The sequence below is a fragment of the Tiliqua scincoides genome, chromosome 1 (assembly GCF_035046505.1).
Source record: "Tiliqua scincoides isolate rTilSci1 chromosome 1, rTilSci1.hap2, whole genome shotgun sequence".
Classification (NCBI taxonomy): domain Eukaryota; kingdom Metazoa; phylum Chordata; class Lepidosauria; order Squamata; family Scincidae; genus Tiliqua; species Tiliqua scincoides.
This window is the reverse complement of record NC_089821.1, coordinates 280,659,760-280,683,194: the sequence shown is the minus strand read 5'-3', so window position 1 is coordinate 280,683,194 and position 23,435 is coordinate 280,659,760. Positions and strand designations below refer to the sequence as shown.

The following is a 23,435-nucleotide window of genomic DNA, read 5'->3' as shown; positions in this document are numbered from 1 at the left end:
ATATGACTTGAATTAGCTGCTGGTGACATTCAGGTTGGAGAAGGGGGCCTCTAATTATTCCAGCCATTGAATGTCCCCTTCCCCACCCAGTGTCATCCACTTGAGGTTTCCTTCTGGCACTGCTAGCTAAAGGAGCTACAATAGTCTTGTGGTGGACACTTCAAACTGAAGACATTTACTGTATCATGGTGTAGCTATTGACAGTCCAGTGCAGCAATTTTCAGCCTTTTTCATCTCTGACACAGATCTCTTAGCACACTGGCAAGGTGCTAAAATTGTCAAGGCACACCATCAGTTTTTTGACAATTAACTAGGCACATCACATTGCCAGCAGAGGGCTTATCCTCAATGGCCCTACTAATATATGACTATTATATTCATCAATGACTTGGATGAGGGGATACAAGGGAGCCTCATCAAATTTGCAGATGACACCAAACTGGGAGGAGTAGCAAACACAATAGAAGACAGTAGAAGCCTTCAGGAAGACCTAGACAAAATGGAATGCTGGGCTGAAATGAATAAGATGAAGTTCAACAGGGAAAAATGCAAAGTTCTGCACTTGGGCAAAAACAACCAAAGATGCAGGTATAAAATGGGAGATACATGGCTTGGCAGCACTACATGCGAGCGGGATCTTGGAATTGTGGTGGATCACAGGATGAACATCAGTCAGCAGTGTGATGCGGCTGCAAAGAAGGCAAATGCAATTTTAGCCTGCATTGACAGAGCCGTAGCCTCCAAGTCACGAGAAGTTGTGGTCCCGCTTTACTCTGCACTGGTTAGACCTCACCTGGAGTTTGTGTCCAATTCTGGGCACCCCACTTTAAGAAGGATGCAGCCAAACTGGAGCAGGTTGAGAGGAGAGCGACGAGGATGATCAGGGGGCTGGAGGACAAGCCCTACGAAGGAAAGGTTGAGGGAACTTGGCATGTTCAGCCTGGAGAAGAGAAGGCTGAGAAGGGATATGATAGCTGTCTTCAAATACTTAAAGGGCTGTCATATGGAAGAAGGGAATAATTTATTCTCAGCTGTCTCTGAAAGTAGAACTAGAACCAAAGGGTACAAACAGCAAGAGAGGAGATTTCGATTAGACATCAGGAAAAAATGCCTGATGGTCAGGGTGGTTCGACAGTGGAACAGATTGCCAAGAGAGGTGGTGGACTCTCCCTCACTAGAGATATTCAAGCAGAGGCTCAACAAGCACCTGTTGGAGATGCTCTAAGACGGGGTGCTCACACTTTTTTGGCTTGAGAGCTACTTTGAAACCCAGCAAGGCCCGGAGATCTACCAGAGTTTTTTTTACAATGTTCGCGCCATTATAACATATAACATTTATGTGTACAATGTATGTTGGTGTACCTTGAGCCCCACTGAGTATAACAGGACTTACTCCTGAGTAGACATGCCTAGGATTAGGCTGTGAGGCTGCAATCCTAGCCACACTTACCTGGGAGTAAGCCCCATTGAGTACAATGGGCCTTACTCCCGGCGTTTCCTCCCAGAGGCGCCTGAAGGGGGGGTTGCCACTCCGCGATCTACTCATTTTGCCTCGCGATCTACTGGTAGATCGCAATCCACCTATTGAGCACCCCTGCTCTAAGAGGATTTCCTGCCTAAGGCAGGGGATTGGACTAGATGACCTATTAGGCCCCTTCCAACTCTATGATTCTATGAACCTTCTCCAAACTCCCGCAGCACACCTGTAGACCATTCACCATGCACATGGATGTGCAATGGCACAGTGATTGAAAGTCTACTGGTCTAGTGTGTGGGCATCCCTGTGATATAATATTAAAGGAGATCCTTAGAATTTGACCCTCACCTGGAAATGCTTAGCACTTCCACATTCACACTTAGCCTCATCTCAGCTCCCTCCTCGCTTTCCCATAATCACATGTTTGGTGCTCGGTATCAGGGCTTTGCGTTGCTCCTGATGGGAGGAGAGCAGGAGAGCGCATTACAGTGCCAGGATATTGGAAGAGGGTTCTTAACCTTTTCTGTGCAATCATTTCTCCCAAGCAAGCAAATATTAGCAACATGAACAAAAGCCCACAGGAGTGTCCCTGTGATATTCTCCGCTGTGGGCATATTGAGGTCATCACCCAGCAAAGGCGTGTGTGTGTGTGTGTGTGTGTGTGTGTGTGTGTGTGTGTGTGTGTGTCTGTGTGAGAGAGAGAGAGAGAGAGAGAGAGAGAGAGAGAAGGGAAAAATGACCAGTGTGGTCTGAATTGGGCTGCAGCTTTGCAAATGAGGATGGGGAAAGGCCAGCTGCCAGGAGGAGATACAGAGACTGCCAGGCATGTTGGGAAGACAGATTGTATTTTTTAAAAGCATTGAACGTGGTTTAAATTAGACTGTGTAGTGTATAAAATATTGGCACTGACACTGCTTTTTAAAAACACATGTAACATGTACTGTACACACAAGGGGGGGGGAAAGAAACAGTCATGCTCAGGGATCCTGTGTCCAAACTAATGATACATCTGTGTAATTTGATGGTAAAAGATGACTGAGGCAAAAGTTAAGATGCACTAAACTAAAAAGTACTCAAAGACCAAAACAAGGTTTGAATTAAGCTATAGCAGTGAGTGGCCCTTCCCCCCTGCACCAAGGAAAGGCTACAGTGTTGGGGGTTCTTTTGTTTAGAGAATCCCCATTCATTTCAATATTTTATCTTTAATATATTAGACTTAATGCTACCATGATATGTGCCTGCATTTGGGGAAATGTTATAGACTTGTACTTTTAACAAACTACTACGTATGATAAGAGGTTTATATGTACAAATATAATATTTTTCTTTATGAACTTATAAGAGCTAGGATTTACATTTGCTTAGCAAAACATGGGTGCATAGTGTGTATTTAGGTCTGGCTGACTGGCATGGCATACTGAATAATGGAGGTGTGTGTGTGTGAGAGAGGGAGAGTACAGCATCAATGACCTGTGCATGCCAACGTCTCATGCCTGCTCATACCTCTTTTGACTATCTGTCCATAGACATTCCGGTGGCCCATTGCAAGCAGCATTGAAGTCAATGAGATGCTGGAGATCCAGGTGTTCAACTACAGCAAGGTCTTCTCTAACAGGTAAGCAGTGCTCTGCACATCATCCACATTTCATTCCTCTTTCCTTTGGATTCTCTTGGGATTGCGCTCCCATGAAAAATGGATCCCTCTAGTGCTAGCTCCAAGAAAGATGCTTAGATTCCCCACAGCAGATGAGTACTAACTGCACATTTATTGAGCAACTGGAATGAAGGTCTGAAAAAGTCCTGTCTGAATCCCAGCTTGTGCCACTTCAGATTCTCCATTGTCTTAGGTGGCTTGCTGGCTCAGGACTCTACTGCTTTTACATTCTGCCCAGTGTCTAGCTCCTTGTTGGTTCTTGTTTAGAGAGAAGGAAGGTCTCAGAATTATTTGACTTCATGTACAGCTAGCAGTACGAGAGCTGCTTCCGTGTGACATGCTTCCATGTTGCAGAGATGTGAGTGTGAATAACATTATCATGCGGGTGATTCCAAATGTATAGGTCTTTCACACTTGATTGGTACCCTTCCAAGGGGGTGACAGTTGCAGATGAAGGATCTGCGTGATTGGCCTTCCCAATTGTGCAGCCATGTCACCTGGGATCGCACCACATAACAGTGGCTCCCAGACTGCTGGCCGTGCCTGCAAATGGGGCTGAAATGTCGGAAGCAGGTCCTAAACAGGACCTTCAGGTTGGTTTCCATAAGTGTATACCGAGCATATTGCTTAATTTGTCTGGAAACTGAATAAGTATACTAAGACCACTGAAAGGCATTTGAGGATGCTTCCTATAGATATGCAGTCTCTCATTCACACATACCTCACATCTAGTGTACGATGTGCACCTGTGAAGCAAGACTCCATTCCTCCTAGTTCTGCCCCCTCAATCGCCACCTGTAGTAGCCGCCCATGAAATCCAGCTTCCTCACTGACCCAGAAGTGTCTGCATCCTGTTGTTTCACCCGTCTCCCCTTTGCCTTTCAGTTTTTGACCTGAACTTACTAACAACCCAATCCTCTGGGCTGCTGCCACTACCAGAACTGGTGTTCTGGCAGTGGAATGCACTTTCTGACAGTCGCAAAGCATGTAGCCTGGACTGCCCCTGGAGAGACCATGGAGGCACCATACGTGGTGGCAGGAAGATGGAGTTTGGCTGACTCAGCAGGGTGGGTGTAATGGGGGAGAATGGGAGAGGGCCTTGGGTACATTGGAAATGGGAGGAGGTGGTACCCAGCACAGGTGACTTGCACTGGATGCTATCTCCTCTGGTGCCAGCTGACATGCCCCCTTTGCCTTCTCAGACTCAGGCCAGCTAAAGCGCTAGTACAGGTCTGAAGAGACCCATTGAAACTGAGGGGAAGGGAAAATGCTTTTCCTTTCTCCTCCCAAGCCCCGATGGGCGCCCCCACCATGGCATGCAGCACAGCCCCTTTTGGCACAGCTGCTTGCTATGGTGGGGAAAAGCATAGGATTGGACTGTAAGTAACTTTGATCAGAGACTGACTCATCATTGCTACTGTCTTTCTTTATCAATGCCCTGTTAGTAATGAAAAGGCAGGGTAGCAGAAAGTGTGGTGTTGTCGCTATTGATGTGAATCCACTTAATTGCTATTGGAAATTTTGTGTCTTTAAGTTTCTGCTGTGCTTGGAGCCGTTCATCTCCTCACTGGGTGCCTGCCAAAAGGATATCTAGTTTTTTCTTGCTTAAAGGCAATGGAAGGAGAACAGGAGTTTCAGAAAGGTCATCTGCTTTTTCAAAATTTAACACTCTTGCACAAAACCACAATGATTTTGGCTGGACACAGATGGTAGTTACTTGAGATGTGAGGGTAGCTCTACAGAGCTCCAGAGCTATCATTTCCTCTGATATGTGCACAGTGGCTGGAAAAGGAATGGAGGAAAAGTCCATCACAGGTTGCAAGCCATGATGACTATATGCAATGCCTTGGTTTCAAATGTCACCTATCTCTGATTTCTGGATACAAGGAATGACAACAGGACACAGGTATCTTATTATCTTCATGCTCCCTGAGGCATCTGGTGGGCCACTGTGAGATACTGGAAGCTGAACTAGATGAGCACTTGGTTTGATCCAGCAGGGCTGATGCTCTTACGTGCTTTGTGTTTGCAGATTTTTCTGTCTGTTGTCATAGGCATCCAGTTTAGAGACAGACTGCCTCTGTTCATGGCTCTCCCATTTAGCCATCATGGCTAATAGACCTAACCCATGAATTTGCCTAGCGTGATCCAAGTTGGGAACCAAAACAGCCCCTTGCAAATCCTATCACTTTGGTCTGTAAGTGAAGCCCATTATGTTGGACCACAAATGGGAGTGCAGCAACAATGGCTCTCACATTCCACCTTCTGCAAACTTGAGCACTTATCTTCTCTTGCCAAAATCCATGTGGGATGCTGAAGACTGGGCTAGTGTGCTGCTTCACCGTGACTCCCATTTCATTCTGTGAGATGAGTATATGTTGATGATAGTGATGAAGTACACACAGAATGCAATACCAGGCACAGCTGAGATGGAAAAAAGCAAAATCTCCTTCTCATTGCAGATATGCGGGTTCTCCCTCTGCATCCTTCATGGGAAGATCAGACATGGTGGACTAGCTTCCCCCAAAGACAGCTTGTCTGTTACAACCAGTCTTTCCCTCTTGTAGAGGCTTGTGTTCTATTCCAGGGCACTGCATCAGCTCACACAGAGCAACAGTGGGGATAAATAGGCCCATAAGTGCCCCATAAGAATGTAATGTGCACCACAGAATGCTGGTACTAGACCTGTACCAGCATCCCATTCATGACATGGGCTTAAATCCATGGAGTACAGGGTGGTCCATAGCTACTAATCGTGATAGATGAACCTCTGCCTCGTAGGCAGAATGGAATTGAATACCAGCATCTGGGAAGCACTTGGGAGAGAGGACTGTTACCTTCATGCTCTGCTTGTGTCCTTCTTGACAACACCTGATGTCGCGCAAAGTTTGCTGTGTTCAGCCTAGCAGCGATCAACCTCTAGCCTGACCCAGGGATCTTACTGAGAGGTTCTTAGTTACTGTTTAAAAATTAGTCTGGAGATAGCAATGCTGACCTTGAAAAGGATCTTTATTTTGGGTTAAAAAGATATAGAACTTATCATGTTATTTTGCTAATTAGTTGCTATCAAACACAGTCTTCCAAGTCAGACTTCTGCCATATGCATATTGCCTCTGTCTTGGTCAGCAGTCTCCTACATGTTACTCCTTTGTGCTCCTTTAAACCAACCCTTATGCCTCTCACTGCCAACTCCTTTCCCCAAGCAGTTGCCTCTTCCTTTCCCCAAGCAGTTGAACCTTAGTCCAGGGGCACAAGGCCTTTCATTTTGCACAGCTTGACTACTCACCTCAGTCACTTTAACATTTTGTCTCTTTGAGCGTCTGTGGACATTGCAACTGTTTCTCTTAGTTACAACTAAGTCTTAGTTACAACTAAGATTTTTTTTTCCTGTGGAGCTGGAGGGCAACCTGCTTTCCTTGGAGGTTCAGCTTTGCTGTCTTCAGCTGCATCAGAGTCATCTTCTTCTCCTGCTCACAAACATCCATCCATCCTCTGGGTCATCCATCTAGCATCTATTTTAAAAATCAAACCCTAAAATGACTTGTGACACTGTTGGAAACAGGCTGCTGAACTAGGTAGACCAGCAGGGCCTTTCTTAATGTGGAACAGATTATCTAAAGGCAGAAAGTTTGAAGGTCACTGTAATGGAGAGCTACTGTGATCACAGTCACTGACTTGCCATATAACTTTAAAAGGTTTTGGTTCCCCAAAGTGTGTGCAATTCTTAAATGAAGGCCAAGTTTCAGCTTCCTAGGCCCCAATTTCTTCTTCTGGCCTTGTAATCTTCCTAATTTCCACTTAAATTATCTCATTAAAGGAAAATCAAAGGCAGACCACACAACACATGTCCACTTGCAGACAGACATTCTGAAACAAAAATTCGGAGACAGATGGTTTCTCCTGGGGGTGGGGTGGGGGGGGGAGAGATGCTTAGTTTACATCATCGACAATATAAGCACATGTGACTCAATCACATCTCACTTCGGCAAGGATCCGGCCCGAATCCAGAGAGGAGCTCAGCTGTGCAACGTACTTGCTCATCCTTTAGATGATTAAAAGGTGTGAGTTTTGAGGAGACGGTATAGTCTTCACCCAGTTCCACAAATGGCTGCGCAGATCCTCCCAGCCATATTCTGTGAAGTTTGGAGGGGAGGGAATGAAAGTCCAGGAGTGCCATCTGAATACAAGTAACCCACTCCCCTCTTTCCAGTGCTCAGTCAAATTTGTGCCATGACTCTGCTGTGTTCTGAACATGTTTGCTGTGAATAGAATCCACAGTGGAGGCGGCATTAATGTCTTTATTAAAAGTGATAAGTTGCCCTTCAGCCCAAGGCTGCCAGGGTAGCAGCCCACACATTACAATACACTTGTTGGCAACCTTCAGTCTCGAAAGACTATGGTATCGCGCTCTGAATTGTGGTTCTGGCACAGCGTCTAGTGTGGCTGAAAAGGCTGATTCGGGAGTGACAATCCCTTCCACGCTGGGAGCAAGTGTAGTGTGTCCCTGGTCTGTCTCCCTGGCTATGGGCCTTCCTTCTTTGCCTCTTTGCCCCAGTCTGTTGGCAAAGTGTCTCTTCAAACTGGGAAAGGCCATGCTGCACAGCCTGCCTCCAAGCAGAATGCTCAGAGGCCAAGGTTTCCCATCTATTGAGGTTCATTCCTAAGGCTTTCAGATCCCTCTTACAGATATCCTTGTAGCACAGCTGTGGTCTACCCATAGGGCGCTTTCCCTGCACAAGTTCTCCATAGAGGAGATCCTTTGGGATCCAACCATCGCCCATTCTCACGACATGACCAAGGCAATACAGGCATTTCTGTTTCAGCACCGTATACATGCTGGGGATTCCAGCTCGTTCCAGGGCTGTGTTGTTTGGAACTTTGTCCTGCCAGGTGATGCCGAGGATGCGTCGGAGGCAGTGCATGTGGAAAGCGTTCAGCTTCTTCTCCTGTTGTGCGCGAAGAGTTCATGACTCACTGCAGTACAGAAGTGTAGTCAAGACGCAAGCTCTGTAGACTTGGATCTTGGTATGTTCTGTCAGCTTCTTGTTGGACCAGACTCTCTTTGTGAGTCTGGAAAATGTGGTAGCTGCTTTTGTTTGTTTAGCTCGGTAACCAGATGCGTTTGTTTAGCTCGGTAACCAGAGACGTGTCGGAGGTTGTTGAGCCAAGGTACGCAAAGTCATGGACAACCTCCAGCTCATGTGCAGAGATTGCAATGCAGGGAGGTGAGTCCACATCCTGAACCATGACCTGTGTTTTCTTCAGGCTGATTGTCAGTCCAAAGTCTTGGCAGGCCTTGCTAAAACAGTTCATGAGCTGCTGGAGATCTTTGGCAGAGTGGGTAGTGACAACTGCATTGTTGGCAAAGAGGAAATCACACAGATATTTCAGCTGGACTTTGGACTTTGCTCTCAGTCTAGAGAGTTTGAAGAGCTTTCCGTCTGATCTTGTCCAGAGATAGATGCCTTCTGTTGCAGTTCCAAAGGCCTCCTCCATTACAATAATAAAAAAATAAAACAGCACAATGAATTCAAGCAAAATGACAGAGAGTGGTGGTGGCAGCAATGGCAGCAGCTACACAGTCTGAAATCAAGTAGATCAGTGAAACCATCAATACAGACCTGCTGGAATGCCTGGGCAGATTTAAAAAAAATGTTTTCACTTGGTGCTGAAAAGTAATCAGATAGGGAGGCAGGTGAATGCCCTGGCATATCAGAAGCAGCACAAGCAAGAAGGCCCCCCCCCCCAACACTTTTCACCACTTGCCTAGCCTCAGAGGATGGGGTGTGGGAGTGGACCTAGAGAAGGTCCTCTGATGGTGAATGCAAGCTTTGGGCAAGCTGCGGTGGTGTTGTGGCCAGTTTTCAAGTTGTCATGACCCCACAACCACACTGCACATGGTCACGCCCCACTAGGACTGTTAAAGTGTTTGTCCTTGTCCTCGTTAAAGTGTTTTCATCTCTAAGGCTGCTGTCCTATAACTTACCTGGCTGTGAATTCTGTTGAACATTGAGGGCCTTCCTTTTTGCCAGAGTCATCTCTCCATGCAACAACAAGCAGAGGAGAGGCAAAAACCAGGTCTCTCCTGGGGCTCTTCATTGAGTGAAATAAAGCAAACGAGCCCCTGCTCCCCTCCCCAGGGGGCATGATCCTGTCTCCCCCATCCCTTTCCATCTATCTGCACTCCTCTCCTAAACCATCATTCATGTGTACCTGGTGGTCAGGCCTTTTTGCCCCCATGCACATGTCTCAGTTTCTCTGTTGCTGAGCCTGATACTTCTTCTCAGCAGGTCCTTTGAAAAGGCAGCATCTAAGCACTGCTGCTGAATACCTCTCCTGCTGCAGAAGAAGTTCCTGTGCTGCTCTCTATTTCCTGACACTGCTTGACTGAGTCCCTAGAAGGCTTGCATTTGTTTATTTAAATGATTTATATCCTGCCTTTCTGTCTGAATACATGGAGTGCTCAAGGCAGCCATGTGATCTTCCATTTTCCAGTCTTCATCACAATTCAAATCTCCAGAAGTCATTGGGTGTACTTCCTGGTGATTGCAACACCCCAAGGGTTGTATAGTCTTAAAGCTGCATGAACCCCCCCTCCCCAAATGAATATGCATACACCATTTTAAATGTGGAGATGAAATTGATTGGTCAAGATTACTGGAGTTGGTTTGGCATGAGAATTCAGATATCCCAGAAAACAAGGCTGGCTGCAGTGGCTTTGAGAATGCAAGTACTTTACTGTATTCTGTTTCCTAGATAGACATGCGAGAGATTTAATCAAAGTACTACAGCTGGTAGTAAAAGCTGCCTTCCGTATTGGAACAATGTTCCCTTTGAGAGAACCATGATTTTCAACCTGTGCTCCTCTGTTAACAACACTTTGTGCCCTACCTTTGTGTCAGCTTCTAAGGCACAAGGATGGCTGGACATGCGCATTGTCCTTCTGTTGTCCCAGTAAAAGACGTCCTGGGAACAATTTGGTATCTTTCCTTTGTATCTTTGTGATTAGCTTGTCTTTTCACTTCTCTCTCTTTTTTTTTTTTTTGGAAATGTAATTTGAAATTTAATTCACATACCACCTGGTAGTGCAATCTACAGCTAAGGTGATCCCTTCAGGGTCTTTAATGGCAATGTAATTATGTTCAAAGCTTTTGCCTAAACTAAACTCACAAACCATTATTAAAGGCCATCTTTCATTGGGCTTAGGCCTGAGCAGCAGGGATGCTGCTGACTATCTCTGACTCCTGGGTTAATTGTGCTCACCTAAGGAACAGACACAAAATAAAAAGTATCTCCTTCTTCCAGTGTTAACTGAGGGGCTAAGGGAGCTTAAACCTGCTGGTAATGATAGCCTCTCACCTCCTGTTTTATCTTACACAGATGACAGGGTCTGGGGCTCAATGGCAGGTGAGATGTATTGCATGCATGGAAGCTTTCTGTCCAGTGGTCAGCACCTTCAGGCTCTCAAGCGGCAGGGGTGGGGAGACCTGAGAACTGGATGGTGTCCTGCACTGGGTGGGCCCCCTTCACAGCCCAAGGCAGCTTCAGATGTGGTCATCGTTTTTCCACACTGTTTCACTGCTGGGTTCAGCACATAAACAGAATCAGTGATGTCTCTGAAAGCAGCACAAAAGAGTTTGCTAGTAGCAGATGAAGCGGTTCTCAAGCCATTTTTGTTAGAGGTGAAAAGGCACTGTGTATGTGCTCCGAAACCCTCTTCCTCTCCTGTTATAATTTTACTTCTCAATTCTTGAGCAGCATTGCCTGCTTCTCTCTTAGCTTACGAAAGTAGGGTCACCAACACCGCATGACACCCCAGGCAGCTGCTGCTTGACCTGGTGAGGATTGGTCCCAGTCTGTCAGTTGAGTGAGCTGCCTCCTCCTGCCTTGGTGAGGGCTGTGCTGTTGGGTATGGCTTTCTTTCCTTTTCAGCATTAGGCCCATGGTAGCATCAGGAGTGTCCTAGCCAGCTAATGCCCACTGTGTTTTTGTTCTCCATGATGACCCACCCAGCACTGCATATCCTCACCCAATGCTATGTGGGGCAGTTTGGGGCACAAAACCTGTGGCAGGTGGAGGCCAGCTAGTTAAAGGTGCTGCTGCTGGCAGAGGCAATGTTTAGAAGAAAAGCCACCTGCACCTACCATCAACTTGCTACCATGGTAGGAGAGGGAAGTCTTGCTGAGGCCCTGCCAAGCCTGGAGCCAGCCTGTATGAAAGTCACAAACATCTGCAGAGGTTGTTCTTGCAGTTGCTGTATGCATAGATACCAAGGGTGTGTGAAACCCTCAGAAGAAGTTGTGTTGCTTGTGCTGATTTGCCAGCTTCAGATACTAAAGTTCTGTGGGGGGAAAAAGATTGCCTATCAATGTCTGGTTCGTGCCAGCATGCACCCCCATTCTTGCCCACTTTACTCAGGAAAAGCATCAGATCTTTGCAAAGGCAACGTAGATTAATGGCAGAGCTGAGTCCAGCAGGGTGGCTTTTGCAAAGCTCTTTTTTTTAAAAAATTGTAAAAAAGCTGAGCTGCAACAAGGGGTTTGCATGTCTAGCAGCTCAGATCTTGCAAAGCTCAGCCAGAGGAGTCAAATTCTGCACAGACAAGAACACAAAATTAACATTCTGAATATAAAGTGCCCATCAAGAAACTATTCACACATGGATGGGATGTATGTTTTTATAATTTGCTTGCAGGATACAGGGTCGTTTTTTTAAAGAATTTGGAATTTAGGCAGAGGGAGACTAGTTGAGTGGGAGGGAGGGAGGGAGGAGGGAGGGAGCAATGACTGATGGCAAAGCCCATGGAATAGGAGCTGTGCAGGGAAGGGCAGAGCATGTGGTCTCTGACAGTCCTGCCTCCAGTCCTTTTCTCAGACTATATTTCTTGATTTGGCAGTATTGTATGATCTTCAACCAAAGGACACCCCCCCCCCCCCAATGCAGCTTATAAGAAGGATGGCTAATTATACAGGAAGCAATGAAAAACGACAGTGTAGATTAGAACAATGAAGAATCAACAGGCAGAAAACCCAAATCCACAGAGTAGAAAGAATGGGCTTTTCCAAATTTTAAGAAGAGAGAAACAGGACTGAAAGACAGAGCAGGATTGTGAGCAAAGAGGGAAGGGAGAACCAAGATCCTGGGCTGCAGCAGGTAACCAGATTCATATGCTGGTGGAGCAGAATCACTGATTGGAGGAAGCGTCTCTCTTCAAAGACCAAATCCTCTTCAAAAGCATTGCAAGCTTTCCCTGTGTGTACTTCTCCAGGAGCACAACCCTGGGAGACTCCAGCTGGAAGCCCAGTTGTCCCGCATTCAGATATCCCGCCAGAGCACCCACATACCATAAACATCCGTCTAACTCAGTGTTTCTCAAACTGTGGGTCGGGACCCAATTTCAGGTGGCTCCCCATTCATTTCAATATTTTATTTTGAATATATTAGACTTGATGCTACCATGGTCTGTGACTGCATTTGGGGAAATGTTACAGATCTGTACTTTGAACAGGCTACTCTGTATATGCTTTTAACAATGATAGTCAATGGGACTTACTCCTGGGTAAGTGTGGGTAGGATTGCAGCCTAGGATTGTTGAAACTGTTCCTGCTTGATGTGGTCCCTTCAGGTCATGACATCACTTCTGGTGAGTCCTGACAGATTCTCATTCTAAAAAGTGGGTCCCAGTGCTAAATGTGTGAGAACCACTGACTAGCTCAATATTCCACCTTACATCTCAAGAACTTGAGGGATGCCCTAGAGAAGAAGCAGGGCATGGAATCTGCAGCAAGCCCATGTTCAGCCATCCCAACAGCTGCTAAGTTGAAGCCACACAGTCTCTGAAAACAACATTTGTCCTGCAAGTGCAAATGCCTAGTACAATAACCCCCAAGATGTATCGCTTTGTTGCTTTCCTAATTCTTTTGAAAAACAGCGCTAATTGCCATCATGTCTTCCAGTGGTAATGAGTTCCATAGGCCTATTGTGCCTTGAAACAACCTTCCTATCAGCTTCTGTGGGTGACACCTTCTCTGTCCTGAACATTTTGTCCTTTGAGAGAGTGTCATTGTCTGTTTTTCTTTCTTCCACCCTATTCACAGTTTATTGATTTTTATCAAGGTCCGAATCTGTTTTAAATCAATTGATTTTAAAAAATTGTTGATAGTGCACCTCAGAATTCAGAAAACAAATGATAGATTCTAGAACTTTGTTAGCCTGGTTCAGCAAAGCAAGCTGAGTTTATGAGAAAGACTAACATTTGAGAGCGTGGTATGTCACTCACAAAAATGGCTGCAACGACCAGATATGTGGTGTCCAAATACCTAAAATGGAAGGGAGATGAATTTTGTAATAAGAATTCTAAAACTGCCCCCCAGATGGATTTCATTTTTTCCAAAACCTTCCTTTGCTTGCATTCTCCTGGACCATGATGAAAGTGTGTCAGATACTCCTATAAGGTGGTTGAGGAACAGATGCCTTACTCTAGAACAGCTGCATGCATCCTACTGTAGTTGGCAACCTTCAGTCTCAAAAGACTATGGTATCGCGCTCTGAAAGGTGGTTCTGGAACAGCATCTAATGTGGCTGAAAAGGCCAATCCGGGAGTGACAATCCCTTCCACACCGGGAGCAAGTGCAGTCTGTCCCTGGTCTGTCTCCCTGGCTATGGGCCTTCCTTCTTTGCCTCTTAGCCTCAGACTGTTGGCAAAGTGTCTCTTCAAACTGGGAAAGGCCATGCTGCACAGCCTGCCTCCAAGCGGGCCGCTCAGAGGCCAGGGTTTCCCACTTGTTGAGGTCCACTCCTAAGGCCTTCAGATCCCTCTTGCAGATGTCCTTGTATCGCAGCTGTGGGAGAGTGCAATTCAGCTGTTCTTGCAGATAAATAATGGAGCCATGGGTGGGGGGGGGGGAGGATGTTCTTTTCACAAAAAGAACCTCATGCTCCTGATTTTGTCCACGGTCTTTTAGGAGGTGAGTGTGTAGCTGTCTCCTTGTCTGCTAGCCCTGTCAGAAATGCTTAATGCAAATTATGCCAATTATATATGCAACAACAGGCATGTTATCCTGGGCCCTCTGGACTCTGTCATGCTGCACACCAAGTGTGCCTATGTGTGGCATAGATACGCAGGGTCAGGGATGATCAACAAACTGTGTGGACTGTTGTACACGTGCTTGTGACAGCCCGCTGAATAACCCAAAGATGCTTGTCAAGGGCTATCTGCTTTCAAGCTGGAGACGCAGACAGACATGCAATCCACACCCAGGCCTGAATTATTGATAGGGCCCCTCTGAAGATCTGCTGTACGGCTTTGTGATGGGGCCCTCATGCCACCTCCCAGCCACAGATCGGCTAGTGGCTAATTAGCTTGCAACATGATCTGAGTCTGGGCCGAAGAGCATCAGGTATACTGGGCCTGATGCTGAACAAGAGGCAAAGAGAAACAGAAGGCCTGAGGAGGAAGTTTCTCAATAGAGTTGCAGCAGATTGTGGCTTAACTCATTTCTGCTCTGCCCACAGGTGTGACCACACACTTGGTCCCTGTAGCGTATATGCAACCTTGGGCAGAAATGGTTTAATGGGATTTACATACAAATAAGAAGGGGCTGGACCATGAGGTCAAGGATTGCTGGACCATACAGCGCTATGTGACCCTCCATTTGGATGTAATGGTAGACGGTGACCACCGTGAAATGAGCGTGTATTGGAAAGTTGCCCCCCCCCAGCACCAGCCAATGCACTCCGTAGCCCCACCCCTGCTCTGTCTCTGCCCTGCTCTGTAATGTGGTCTGGTGTTTTTCGGTTACCAATAGCGTGAAAACACTATTGAGGTGAAATGGGGTGGAACCATGGTGGGGAGTGGGGGGGCATTTGCACTTTGCCTCTACTCCAAAATCAGTTGTGCTCTCCAATCACTGTTTTCAGGAGGGAAAAAACCAAAAGAAGTTTTTTTTCTTCTGCCTGAAAATAGTGCTGGGGGACAAGATCGGGATCAGAACTGTGGCGGGGAGCAAAATGTTAAAGCCCCCTTTTCCATCACTGTGGCTTCACACCATTTCAGACCACCCAGTGCTCTGTTTAAAATAATAATAATAATAATAATAATAATAATAATAATAATAATAATAATAATAATAATAATAATAATAATAATACCAGGTCACATTGCTTGTTTATTGTAAAGTGTTGTTTGACCCTGAGTGTGTTCAGCCACGATCTGAGTTCTGCTTGCACCAGATTCTGGAGAAGGGATGCTGCAGCAGTGCTCCTAGTGTCTGATGCAGAGGCAACATGATTCAAATTAAACGTTGGGTGGGGGAAACTGTGCTCTGAGCATCCACCCACTTTAAACAGGAGCGGGTGAAGGTGAAGGTTTGTGTCTCATTCCCAGGAGGCACAAAGAGGTTGGCTTCCTTTTCCTTTGAATGCATCTCTGCAGCACAAAAGTAAAAGCATTGTCTTGTCCCTTTGTCTCTGGAGCACTTTGTGCCTGTAGCTCTCAAGATCTCTGTGGAATTCAGTTCCTTTGTACAATCCTCCTTCGTTGAGGCATTCCGGGACCCAGGGCTCCTGGTTAATGGCGCTTTGTTAAAAGACAATGTGAGAGTGGGATATCAGGTGGCTACTGCAATGGAAGGATGCACTAGGAGCCAAGTCTTGGAGTGCCAATTGTCAGTGGCAGCTGGGAAGAGGATACAGTGGCTTTGCCTGCTCTTTGGACCACAACTGAATTGGCATGTGGGTGAGAGCTTGAACTGTGAGCTCTCAGAAAATTGGTCCAAGTACACTAGTTGTGCACTGCGAAGTTGCCACCCGGAAGTGATAAACCAGGCTCAGGGCCTGCTGTACACATGGGGCAGTAGTGGCAGAGTGGACTAGGCAGCGGAGGAAAGTGCAAAACTGTCTTCCTCCAGTTTGGCCCATCTGTCGCAATATCCTACATCTGCGGATGGTCAGGCTTACAGTTGTGAAAATAAAAGACCAGATTCTCCCCGCCTTGGATGCATGAGCCTGTGTCTGGAGCAAGGGCTGTAGTGGTGGTTTTTCAAGTTGAATTAATGTCGCTGTTCTTTATTAGGGGTGTGTGCGATAAAAGGCATTTCAGTTTGGCATTCCATTTATTTTTGTTGTTTAAGCCTTTGTTCATTTTGCCCTGAAATGTCTTCTGCTTCACTATGAACTATTACACAGGCCAACACACATTTTGCTTCCTTATTACACCAATTCCTGGGAATATCTGGGGTGCCGATTCCAAAAATGGCATCCATTTTGCCCTATCATGTCTAGTTTTAGAGACATGGCATAGCCTCATTAGTGAATGGTTCAAGCAGCTTCCTCATGAGGAAGCTGCTTGAACCATTCACTAATGAGGCTATACTCCAAAACTAGACTTGATAGGGCAAAACGGATGCCATTTTTGGAATCGGCACCCTAAATTCATATCAAACCACCATAAAGTTTGGGAAAAACTTTTCTGACCCTCAGTTTTCTAGGCCTGTGTGATTAGTGCTGGATGTATAGCACCACTGGTGTGTGTGGCACTTCACATAGAATGCAAAGTCAAGTCTTTGCCCCGAGGAGCTTGCAGTCTAGATATTGACACAAGGAAGACAAGAGAGAAAGGAAATGGAGGCAGAGGTAAGCAGAGGCAATTGTATATGTAATTGTTTCAGTTATATGTACTTAGGTTACCTACTGCAGGGAAAGGAAACTAACTATGGTTCCAAAGAGTTTACAGAAAAGGTGGGTTTCAAGAAGGGGTTTAGATGGAAGCGAGCAAAGAAGTATCTTGGAGACAGGTTCAGGCATGAAGGATGGAGTGGCATGGCAGAGTGGCCACCTTTCTTTTTCAAAAAGGGCCTCTAAAACTCTGGAGCTTGTCCAAACATCCACCTCGTGTTGGCTGCCATGTTTTTCCCCACAACACCCTGAAAGTTGAATTGGTCACTGCAGTGACAAAGCATGGCAGGTCTTTCTTTGTCCTGAAAAATGAACAGGGCCTGAAAGAACTGAATGGCCTCTATACTCTTCAGCTCTGAAGCATGTGCCCCAACCACCCTTGTCCCAGGGGGGCAACTCCACAGCCTTGGGCTGACAAAAGGGCATAGTTGCCCATCAGATGTAGCAGACACACTGCAGTCTTTCTGTGCATGCACATGCATGCATTTTTGGTTCAGCCCTAAAAGAGATACCGAGTAGGAATAAGTCTTAATCTCTTGAAAACTTGCAACACGTGTCTGCAAGAGTAGAGTTGTAATTTATTTATATTTATTAATTAAAACATGATAACCTTTCAATTAAAAAAAATCTTCCAGCAGGTGGCATATATCAACAGTTTAAAAACCATATGAACATCAAAAACACGACGTTATGCGCAATAAGATCTTGAGCTTTCCAAACTACTGTTTTGTGCCCCTGTTTCCTGCTGAAAAGCACAGATGAGGCTGTTGCACACCTGACCAGGGAACTGCTTCCTGTGTCCCCAAGCAGGCAGCTGCACCTGGCCAAGTTAATCCTTAGCATTGCCCACTGAAAAGCACTGCCCTCATCTTGCTTGCTCAGGACCCTTGGCCCACAGCATTGGTTTGGCCATTGTCACCAAGGCAAAATTGTGGTTGCCTACCAAGGACCCCTTGTTGCTTTGTTTCCCTGCTTCTGAGCACGAAGGGGAGGTAAAGGAGATGCACCTGGCTGTGGCTTGGCCAAGGTGTTCCTGAATGCTGCCGCCTCCTCTTTTGTGCTCAAGAACAGGAATGGCAGCATGAAGCTTGCTTGCCCAGTCCTTTGTGGCCAAGGCACCCCTCCAGAGAGACGTTTTGGTGATGCATTCCCCAGACGTGGTGAGCTGGGGATCAGCAGCAACAGCAGCTGTTGGAATGGCTCCACCCACTTCTCTTGCTCCAGGTTTGGTCAGGCTGTACCCTGCTTGTGAATGGTGTCTCCAGGTCCACACGGTAGGCAAAACTGTGGCAGCTGTTCAGGACACTTATCTACAAGAGCAAAGAGGCTTTTGCTTCAGTGGTTGAAAAAGGTGTTTATTTATGGAAGCTGAATCCCCAGCCACATGTGGCACTGTACACTGGAGTTATGGCTTTGACTGTTGATCTGTTGGGACTGTCAACAAAGAGCTGGGGACTGGCATAGTCGCAGTGGGCTTTGCTTGCTTCTGTAAGTGCATGCAGTGCTCAGCTAGTAGTAATAAAGGTGCTGATGATTATCTGCAAATCAAGGTGATGTAAACAACATGTTAGGTGCTCAGGCTCAAGGACAGGCAAGTCTCAGGCTTAAACCAGTAGTCTGGAGTGCTGGGGGAGGTGCTAGGAGCCCCCTTACTGACAGAGGGTCCTCACCAAGAGGAGGCAGATGCTCTGTGAGTGTTTGATGTGGGTTTGGCTCTCTGATAGCACCTGGTAAATCTTCCACCTTGTCCTTCAGTCCTCCCCAAATGAATTCATGTCTTTATGCTCCATTGTCTCCCCCTTCCTTTAATGGAACTGCAGATGATTTTCTTCCTCCCATAAAGATTGATCCTTTAAAAATTTACACTAAGTCTTGCTTCTCCTTCTCCCCATGATGATCTCCCCTCTGTAGCAGAGTCTCTCTGGGTGTCTTGGTGCGGTGGGATGCATATTAATATGTTTAAAACAGCCATAAGCAGCCAGTGTGTTTCATGTCCCTCGTCAAATGTAGGGCAGCACTGCAGTTGTACAGGGAAATTTCTGGAGAGGAAGAGCAGCTGCAGTGCACATAGATGGGAAGCAAACTCTTGCCAGATTTCTAGCCCGCAGTTCAGCATCGTATCCCTCTGAGGGAAGTATGTGGCAGCTTCCCAGGGAATCTAAAGGAAGCTTTTGCTTGCTTTGGTAATGAGGAAACAAAAGCACTGAAGGATAGTTTTTGCGGGGATGGGGGAGAGGCAAGCTTGACTGTCTCTGTTCATCTCAGCACCATCTGTGTCACTGTGAGCTGCTTTGAGACAGCGAACCCTCTACTCAGACTTTTTGCTACTACTGAGAACTTTTTTTGTTGAAACACGGTGCATAAATTAAATAGTAATGTAAAGGGACAGGTGATCCTAGGGTCCCCAGTGTAGGTAGACTTTTGAGTCCCAAAGAGGTTGAGGAGCAGCAGTGGGAGAGGGTGAAGCTGGTGGGCTTCCTGGGGACACCTGGCTGTCCTGTTTTGGAAGCAAGTTGCTGGATGAGATAGGCCCACTTTGGCTGATCTAGCTGGGCTTTTCTTAGGATCTGATCAGCCATTATAGTCAGAAGTGGAAGTTTCATGTTCAGAAGCAGGTATACCGCTATGTACCACATGCTGAGGACTTCTGGGTGGCTAGGGAGGGCTATTTGTTGCCTTGCTTGTGGGCTTCCTGGGGGCATCTAGTTGGCTTCTGTGAGAAGCAGGATGCCTGACTAGGTGTACCCACCTTGGTCTGATGCAGCCACAGCACTCCTCCTATGGCAAATCCCTCACTCCAAGGCGAAGGCAAACAAGGCTTGTGACCTTGTTACAAGTCTTTGTTCAGTCCTGGTGATCAGGCATGCAGAACCGACCTTGCTGCAGCTGGAAGAAAGTCTGCACAGCTTCTTTCCATCAGTAGAAGTCTTGGGGCGGGGGAGCAGGATGAATTATAGAAACTTTGCAGGCTGAATGATGTATCAAAAGCAGCTGAATTTTTCATCTTGCTTGCATCTTCTTTGGCTGTTGAGGGATGTGATAGACTCCTGTGTGGTGCAATGAGAGGAGGCAGCCTTCAATAATTCACCTGCATACAGAGAGCTAATCTGGAAACATGGAGAATTCAAAGGGCAACAGGGGATTTCAGGGGCTGCCTTTGGTGGAGAAGAAAGGAGAGTGAGGATAAATCCACCAGATACATTCCCTCGCTCTTTCCCAAGCCCAAAATTGCTCAGAGCAGCCTTTGGCAATCAGTTTCCATTGTAAGGAAAATGCTGGAAGCTTAAGCATGCTTTGGTGGAAATGGAAGATTAAAGGATGGAAAGGAATAGTGGGGAAGCAACAGCCAAAATAGGTGGTATTAAGCTCATTTATTTATTTATTTATTCCAAGTGCACTGGACCACTTTAGCCCAATCTCAGCTGCTTGCATGTCCCAGCAGTGTCAGAAATGACAGGAGACACTGAGCCTGAAGTGTATCCGTGCCTGCATCTGTGGCACAGTTGGGTGGGACTGTGGTTTGGTGGATGAGCCCCTTCTTTGCACATTCAGTTACTGGTAGCACCTCCAGGCACTTGGAATGACCCCCATGTGAAACCCCAGAAAGCTGCTGCCAGTCAGGGAAGAAAATCCTGCAATTGATGGTCCAACAGGCTGACCCTGGCGAAGGTAGCTTTCTGTCTTGCTCTTAAGTAGAGGTCCTAAAAACACTGTGAGGCTCTAGTCAAAGCAGGTTCAAGAATTCACAGTCTCACCAAGATGGAATGGGAGCCACACATGAACTGTTGGAGCAGGGCCTCCCCATGCCTTGGGTGTGTGTGCCCACCATCTAGAAAGCCCTGTTCACTCAGGCTTCTGCTATAAACCTGAGGATGGTTCCCCCAGTTCTCTCATATGTCCTTTCTCACCCTGAGGCCTTCTGGTTGTGGGTCTTAGAAGCAGGACACAATGACATTTTATCCATCCTCTTGTTTCCAGTAGTGGCCAGCCAGGGGCTTCTAGGAAGCCCACAGCCAGGGCATGAAGGCACACCACTGGTGGAAACAGGCTGGTAGGCCAGGCACACCTTTGTCGGTCTGATCCAGTGGAGCTCTTCTCATGCACTTCTGGTTCTCTTTGTGGGGATTTTAACCACTGCCTGCATCTGATCCAAATGTCTCCGCTAATAAGCAGATGTTGTCATTTTCCCACCTCAGCCAAGAGTTAAAATTGCTGAGAGGTGTTGCTGTTTGCCTGGCTGTGTAAACTTGGGCTCGGCTAATCAAAACTCTATTGATTTCTGATTTGCAGCATGGAACTGCTGCTCAAAGAGTTGATTGCTGTGATGTTGTGTCAGCCCTGTGCCTGAAAGCCACATGAGCAGCCTTTGCGCTCTTACTTATGCCTGGGATCCCAGGGCAACTCACTTCTGGCACCAAGCTGAGGCTCTCTTTGGAGGTGAGATTTCCTCCAGCAATGTGGGAGCCAGCAGGGGACTGACAAGTCAGACCGGGTGCCCTGAAGCTCCTCTTTTCCTCCCATGGCTGATTAGGCTCCGCTTGCAGCAGCAACCCCAAATGAAGCACAGGAAAAGCTCAAAGCCAGACAGCAGCAGGAGACAGTACTGCCTCTTGTCATTAGCAACTCATTACTCATACAGCACCACTGAGGCACCTGGCACTTTATAAAGTGACAAACAAACAAACTCCCAACCCCTAGGAAGCTACATGTTGATGTTGATAGGGGATGGGGACAAGATCAGGAGGGAAGCTGGGAGACAAGGGGAGCAAGAAGTGCCCCCAAGAGACGGCGGGGGGGGGGAGGTATAGATGCTGCAGACTCTAACTTTGCCCTGCCTTGCTTGGGAGACGCAACGTCACTCCTGCATTTTCTGCAGCCCCAGCATGTGGCCGGAGCTCAGTAAGGCTTACAGAGGACATTTTGCTCTAGACCGCAGTTGACAGCATGAGTGGTGCCTGAAAAGAATTAAAAGACAAGCATGCTTGCAAGGCAGAACAGGCTTCTAAGGCTGCCTAATTTATCTTACAGGTGGTGGAATGGGAGGCACAAACACAAGCCTTTCATTTTTAATGGGCTACATGTCACTCGATACGTCTACAAGCAGGCTGAATGCTGTCACCTGCATGTTTGCCCAACACAGGTAGATGGAAGGCCCTGGAGGATGTTCTCCAATATTCTTAACGTTCTTTTGACACCTTCCAAATTCCTACCATTATTTTGTGTAATCAGGACTCTCCAGATATGCTTTTCGAAGCACTTGTGAGTCACTTCTCCACTGGAGGAATGGTCAGACTTTTAATTAATCAGGTCTTTTTGTTTTCTGGCTGCTTTCAAAACTCTTAGAGAATTTCCTGCTTTGCTGCCCCTTTTGCCTGGAGCTTCCTCCCCAGAGGCAGGCCCTCCCCCACTAAAAAAAAGCCTGGAGATGAAGTGAATGCCAATTGCCCTGCCTGGGTCCTCCTTCCCTGTGTCAAATGGTGGCATCAGGGTGGAGTCTTCTTGCTCCCTCGTCAAGTGCTATGCCCGGGGGGTATTGTGACAGGGACTGGCAATGGCTGTAGCTGGGTGCTTTGCATGCAGAAAACCTCAGGACCAGTCTGAGGACCTGAACTGGGAACGGGTCTTGCCTGAGTCGCTAGAGAGCAGAACCGGGCTAGCTGGACCCAGGTTCTGACTCAGTCTAAGCAACTAAAGGAGCAGCACAATGACTGCCTGTGCAAACTGTTGTGCTGCTCCTCCATCTTTGAGAGGTGCATGTCCAGATCCAGCAAGTCATGGCAGGAGCAGTGGGGGTAAAGGGGGGGTCCACCAAGCACGCCATACCTGCTGCAGTTCTGAAAGAAAAGAGTGTGCAGTTCTGAGCATGCTGGAAAAGGATGTGGCTCCACGGAGCCACCTCGGACTGTGTGCCTAGGATCATGTGCCTGAGTTCTTGATCAGTGTGGCTCTTTAATTTTAATGATGCAAGGTTTCCATGTTATGATATCCCTGCAACCTAATCCGCTCTTGGTGATGTGCCACATTCTTGGTTCTCCGACAGCCATTGTCCCTGCTGCAAAACAAAAGGGGACATGAGGGTGCAGACCATGGGCAGAATCCCTCCTTCCACTTGCCTTCTCCTCTCCGAGTAAACTGTCTTTCACCTCCAGCCTTTCCCAAGTCACTTTTTAAGCCTTTCTTTGCTTTCTCTGCCCCTGGCAGCAGTGTGGGGATAATGCTACGACCAGCCTACTTTACAAGATTGTTGCAAGAATTAGTCTGTGTATACAGAGTGCTCTCAACAGTCCAAAGTGCTACAGACATGCATGTTAGTATTATTTGATCTCTCTCTGGCCTTTCTTCCGGCTGTTCTCTCCTGTCTCTGTTTGATGTGGTCGCCTCTGCTCATTAAACTCATCTCTCTGGGACTGACTGCATGCTGTGTGATTTCTTTGCACAGCAGATCATTAGCCTGTGGCATAAACTATCCCAAGATGTGGTGATGGCCTCTAATTTCTATGGCCTGAAATGCAGACTGGACACATTCGTGGCAGACAAGTCCATCACTGGACAGGTCTATCAAGGGCTGTAGTCATTGTATACAACCTCTGATTTCAGCAGCAGTTTGCCCCTGAATGCCAGTTGCAAAGG

At 46.9% G+C, this 23,435-nt stretch overlaps 1 protein-coding gene across 4 annotated transcripts in view; it reads left to right on the top strand.

Moving 5' to 3' along the window:
- Positions 1 to 23,435, top strand: part of OTOF (otoferlin) — a 139,717-nt gene that overhangs the window by 23,321 nt on the left and 92,961 nt on the right. For all 4 annotated transcript variants that reach the window (XM_066611991.1, XM_066611992.1, XM_066611993.1 and 1 more), the window contains exon 3: positions 3,004 to 3,092. In XM_066611991.1, the coding sequence (XP_066468088.1) occupies positions 3,004 to 3,092 (89 nt within the window). The remainder of the gene's footprint in view (positions 1 to 3,003; positions 3,093 to 23,435) is intronic.